The 5,653-nt window shown below is 33.8% G+C and overlaps 1 protein-coding gene across 2 annotated transcripts; it reads right to left on the bottom strand.

Moving 5' to 3' along the window:
- Nucleotides 1–961: 961 nt before the first annotated feature.
- LOC116406051 lies at nucleotides 962–3,625 on the bottom strand. Of its 2 annotated transcripts, none has more exons than XM_031889773.1 (3): nucleotides 3,357–3,625; nucleotides 1,523–1,564; nucleotides 962–1,134 (listed from the first exon to the last, which is right to left on the bottom strand). In XM_031889773.1, exons 1-3 carry the CDS (start codon nucleotides 3,620–3,622, stop codon nucleotides 1,065–1,067), a joined length of 378 nt encoding a protein of 125 aa, XP_031745633.1. In that variant the 5' UTR covers nucleotides 3,623–3,625; the 3' UTR covers nucleotides 962–1,064. The 2 variants fall into 2 exon arrangements, 1 of the variants encoding a protein (XP_031745633.1); XR_004219117.1 differs by lacking the exon at nucleotides 3,357–3,625 and adding an exon at nucleotides 2,947–3,090 and having other exon boundaries at nucleotides 963–1,134.
- Nucleotides 3,626–5,653: the final 2,028 nt, after the last annotated feature.

Here is a 5,653-nt window from a genome sequence, read left to right on the forward strand (position 1 = left end):
AGCCTCGTTTTCGCCCTACTGTGGATCGAGGAGGATTCCTCCTCTTTTCAAAGCCCTCAATCAAACTTGACGTTATGTTTAAAACACTAAAAATAGATGGTCTAGTTTTGGTTAGGCCAAAAGCGATGTTTTCCCCCAAAAGCTCTAATAGCTAGGGAACTCAACATGTTCTACTTGACCTAACCGACTTGACTCTATATTTTTTATGAGCTTTTTTTAATGCATATTGCATATGTTTTTTTTATAATTGTTGATTGTCTCACTTTTTTATGGTCTGCATTTACGAGCCTCTTTTCTTTCTTTGTTATGAACTGCGGTAACTAGGCATTGCTAGAACCGATGGGGTAACATTTCTATGGTTCTACACTTAGTTTCTAAGTGTGATTGCTCACCTCTAATTTTCAAAACACTTAATTTCTAAGCACATACAATGTTCACCTAGAAAAAAATGAAAATTGTTGTAGTTAAGATCAAAACTAAATAGTTATGAAATAAGACATAAGAGATTTGATTTTAACAACCTTCCCGTTGTACTTGGGATCCACTCTGGCTTTGTGCTGGAAAATTGGTTTGGAGCTGATCGTAAGCTTTCGGTTGCTCTTCTGTAACCTTTAGATACTCTTCAAAGCTATAAGCTTTGCTTCCTGACGAAGAATCTTCTACTATTACAATACATAAGAAAATTCTATTTCATAAACCCTGTATCATAATTGAGGCTGATAGAATGATTATTCTATAACCCTACCGATAGTTTCATTCTTAACATTCATAGACACGATGCATGGCAGCTATCCAATTCTATTTCATGTTCTCTAGAATGGCTCGGTTTAACAATAATGTTAATTTTTGTTTTCTATTTTAAAATAATAACGCTGCTTACTAATCTTTTTTTTTTCCATTTGGCATTCTACTTTTTCTACTCAGCTTTCTTTTCCTAGTGATAACAAATAATACGGGTGATAAAAAACTTAATCACTCACTTGTTTCAGCCACCGAAAGCCCTTCTGCTTTAGAAATAGAAGATGGGTTTGAGTAGGTAGATTTACTTGCATTGTATGTGCTGTTCATTGAACTCTCAATTTCATCGAGACCAATTTCTCACTCAAACATGGTCTTGCATTCTCTAGAAACGTCCTACAAACAAAAATGAAGAACAAAAAACTACAATAAGGTCTATGAAAAAGTTACAAAGGAAAATCTCAAAAACTGATATGTAAGTCATAACAACCTTAAGTCCTTTTACCGTGGGTTAAAATGCACGTAAGGTTTTTCCAAGAGTCCGAGCAATCAGCATGTAAATAAGTTAAGTCAACTAAATTTGCTATAAATTTACTCGTATTAACATTATCATTGTTATAGACTTGACAACTTCAAATTTATCAATATAAAATATGCTTTAACAAAACGTACCTTGAGGTTCCTCCAACCTTATTAAAAAAGCAAATAATCCAACAATTTAACAAATTTATAGTGCATATTATGTATATCAATTGATCACAACAAAATAAGATCGAACAAATACCCATGAGTAATATTTAGCCACCAAATGAATAATGATGAAAACCTGAAAACAAAACCGAGAAAAAAAAGGAAACAATTCATCAACAAAACAAATTTAGGGGACTAAAAAATTGCTTACCTTATTACACACTTCAAAATATTAAGAAAAGTGGAGGGAAAAAACCAACCAATAATCAACAAATAAACTTCAACACAAATAGCCATAAATTTTCTTCTTTAAAGGTATCACAAATAAGTCCATCAGTAATAACAAAATAAAAAAGGGCAATGTGCAATTGAATTCTGCAGTCGTAAAGCTATGCTAAAGGCAGTATGAAATCAAACTTGAGCACTAACAAGAAAATTTGCAAAACAAAAATTATTAGACATCATTAACTAAAGTACCAGCACAACAATGAATGTGTAACCTCCGCAAGAGCAAACCCGAATGGAGAAGAACATGAAGAAATATATTAGAAGAAACATAAAAGACAAACATGAAACACATGGAAATATACAAAGGGGATAAATAAAAGTACAATTATAAAGTGATGAAGCACAAATATAGGTATCAACAGAACCAGAATACAAGTCTTACCCTATCTCAACTACCGAGGAGTGTTAACCAACCGTCGGAAGGTTGGTTTTATTTTTTAGAAAAAACTAATGTTGTCTGAATTCTTTTCCAAGCCACTAACCAGCCCCTCCTTATCTATGATCGGCGATCAACTCCTCAACCTCTAATTACATTTAAAAGAGTGATGCGAACATTGTGTGAAATCCCAAACCTTTGATGGATCCCACCATCACTCTCTTTCTATCCCATTCAAAACCTCATTATTTTCAAGAGAGGCCTCAAAGCTTCTTCCAATTAACATAAAAGAAGAATGAAAGAGAATGAGAGAAAGGGAAAGTGGTTCAAAAGCTATGGAAAAAAAAGTAAAAGAAAATGGTCTACTCATTGGCACATCTTACACAGATGATAATGTTAGGGCAAGGCAATGAGAGACAGAATGCTTTTGGAGCCTTCTCCTCTACTTTCGAAGATTTTAACAAACTAAAATATGCAAATGTTACAAGAAAGATCTTTGGAGATTTGAAATAATCCAAAATAAAGAAAAAGGAAAACCCCAATATGTACAAATTTCAGAATCTAAAACTTGAAAAGTGATTGAATGATGAGATATGTTTGTACAATCAGTTATAGAGACAGTGAAATATTAAAACAAAAATGAAACGTACCAAGATAAAAAGAATAGCAACTAGTATTATGACCTTTGTATGTCTTCAAAATACAAACATCAAAATGAATCAAGAGATCTACCACACAAATAATGGTATCAACAAATAAAGCAATTGTTTTAGTAACAATATTTGAGTACAATTAAACTAAGCATGCTATTGTCCTTGACAAATTTACATTCTTCTAATCGAACAAAATCTGACCTTTAAATAGTGATAGAAACTGAAGATGAAAGCAAGTTTAGCTACAACTTCAGACCGTGATATATATGACGGAACCTATAAAAAAAAGAAGAGTACCTAACTATATATACACAGAGGAGATCTGATGCTTACTAGCACATCAGAGGCTCAATCATTTATATTTAATTGAAAAACAATCCCTATATTTTAATGCATACACATTGAATAGCCCCTGTTTCAATCCAATTTACAAAACTACCTCCATAAAATTACATAATGGGGGAAGTTCGACCGGATGCACTGTGCTTTACTAGAACCACATGAAATTATTGGAACATAGTTCATTCAATTAACTTTCTATTCAATAATTGAAACAAATGGAAAGAGGACAATTGAATATTAAATAAAGATGGAATTAATTGGGAACTCACGGAGTAATGCGATTTGTTCGGGGGCTCACCACTGGAGTTGGAAGAGACACAAGGATTAGAAAGGAAAGGAAGAGGAGCGTCTGATAATCCAGCGGATTCTTTGATGAGGGGAGTACTAATAGTAGTAGTGGAGGTTCCAAGGACATTGAAGTCAATCCGGTGAGAGTGAGGGAATTTAGAAGGTTGAGGTTGAAGAGAGTAGAAATTGCAACCAAAATCGGTGACGATGGTGGAATCGAAATTGCGAGGGAAGAAGAAAAGAGCATCACAGATCGAAGTAGAGGAGGAATCAACACTGGAGAAAGGAGGAAGATAAGGAGAACCTGCCATTAATGGAAGAGGGAGGAAGTGAGAGAGAAAGGAGAGGGAATTAATTAATTAAAGAGAATTAGGGTTTGAGAAGAGAAAGGGAAAATGGAGTGTACGAACAAAGAAGAAGAAGAAGAAATGGAAAGGACGCGCTAAGAGAAGAAGATGGAGATGGATCGGAAATGGGTATGATAGGGTTTCTTCCTTAAAGAAACGGAAATTGAGAGATAGGCCTTAGGGTTTCGAAAAGAGAAAGGAAAAATGGAGTGTACGAAGAAATGGAAAGGACGCACTAAGAGAAGAAGATGGAGATTGGATCCGCGACTTAGAGAAGAAGATGGAGATGGATCCGCGAAATGGGTATGATAGGGTTTCTTCCTTACAGAAACGGAAATTGAGAGATAGGCCAAAGAAGACAAGAGAGCAAGAGAGAAGGGGGAGAAGAGGGGGAGAGGGAGACTTGGCCGTTAGAGAAGAGGAGAAAGAAATTTTAAATGAGAGAGACTGTACATGTAGGGTTTTTATTAGAATTTTTTTTTTTTTGAAATCTTGCTTAATTGGATTTAGAGAATTTTGTGTATTCGGTTCACTGACTCGTATTAGCTGTCCATTAGTCCATTGTTTTGTCATTTTTTTTTCAACAAACTAAATGTTTTAAGCCATTTACAAATTAGATTTCGATAAATCGATAATCATATTTTTTTACAATATAGGACTAAAAAAGATAACTAATTTATATATATATATATATATATATACAGTATTTAGTTAAATTACAAAAAAAATTCTTTTGAATTTTGTAGTTTGTGTAAAAAAATAACCTTAAACTTTGAAATGTTAAAAAAAATTGTTTTGAACTTTTAAAAATTATTCATAAATACATCTACATACGTAGGATGAAGGTATTGGCATGCTTCTCTAAAAAAACTTTCCAAAAAGATGTTGTGTGACTTTTGAAAAGAAAAATTACAAATGGGGTCGTTTTTAAACAAATTAGATATATCGAGTTATATTTCTTTAATTTTTTTCCTTTTTTCACATATTATCAATCACATCTTACTTTTTTCTTTTTTCTTTGGAACCCTGCAAAAATAACAAAAACATTTATAATCACATGACTCATGTCACTACATTTTCTAAATTTTAAAAGTAGTAAATTTAAAAGTTGATAACCTATGATTATCGTTTGATAGTCATCTAATATCACTAATTTTGTCATATTCGTAATATCCAAATAAGGTTTCTTGGTGAGTCTAGAGTCGAACGTGAGGACTTATACTAAAAATATATTTATATTTTGAAATGATCTTAAGGTGATTAATAACATACGCCTAAGAACCATAGCGGTATCATCCACTTGTAGGGTGGGAGGGAGTCATCCACTATAGATAAGGTCCACTTGTCTTCCTAACTTCATAAGGCTGCCAAAAGAGTTAGGCATAATCACATCCACACATTTACCCTTCTCTCGAACATAAACCAACTCTCTTTTCTTCCTAATAACGAGTAATTGCATCCGATTACCTACCTCCTTTTCCTTAATATGCCTAATGGGGGAGCTATTAGTCTTACTTTCCTCCAACTATTTAAAGTCTAACACCACATCCACAAGACACAATTGTCCATTCCTCCTCTTTGTTTGAAACCACCTTGCTCACATCCTCTCGATGAACTTTGTTTTCCACAATCTTAGGACACTTACCACTAGAATGCCCAAAAGACCGGCATAAATTACACCTTCGAGGCTTCCACTAATAATTCACAGTCATAACGAAATCCTCTCCCTAAGGTGAATTGTAAATTCAGCAAGCATAGGAGAGTCCACATTTGATTCAACACATACTCAAGCATGTGACAACCTTCGTCTTTCCTTAGTAGCTAGATCTAAAGATAGAGGTTTTCCTATAGCACTAGCCACAACAGTCAATCTGACATCTGTCCATAACTCCATTGGAATCCTACCTAGTTTAATCCATATAGGAACATAA

The sequence above is a fragment of the Cucumis sativus genome, unplaced genomic scaffold, assembly GCF_000004075.3.
Source record: "Cucumis sativus cultivar 9930 unplaced genomic scaffold, Cucumber_9930_V3 scaffold61, whole genome shotgun sequence".
NCBI lineage: Eukaryota > Viridiplantae > Streptophyta > Magnoliopsida > Cucurbitales > Cucurbitaceae > Cucumis > Cucumis sativus.

Bases quoted from the DNA above. Each gene is read 5' to 3' on its own strand.
- LOC116406051 (XM_031889773.1), bottom strand. From the start codon at position 3,622: ATGCTCTTTTCTTCTTCCCTCGCAATTTCGATTCCACCATCGTCACCG. The intron at 1,565-3,356 runs GTGAGTTCCCAA...TTTTGTTTTCAG, and splicing joins CGAACAAATCGCATTACTCC to GTTTTCATCATTATTCATTT. The intron at 1,135-1,522 runs GTATTTGTTCGA...TTTTGTTTGTAG, and splicing joins TGGCTAAATATTACTCATGG to GACGTTTCTAGAGAATGCAA.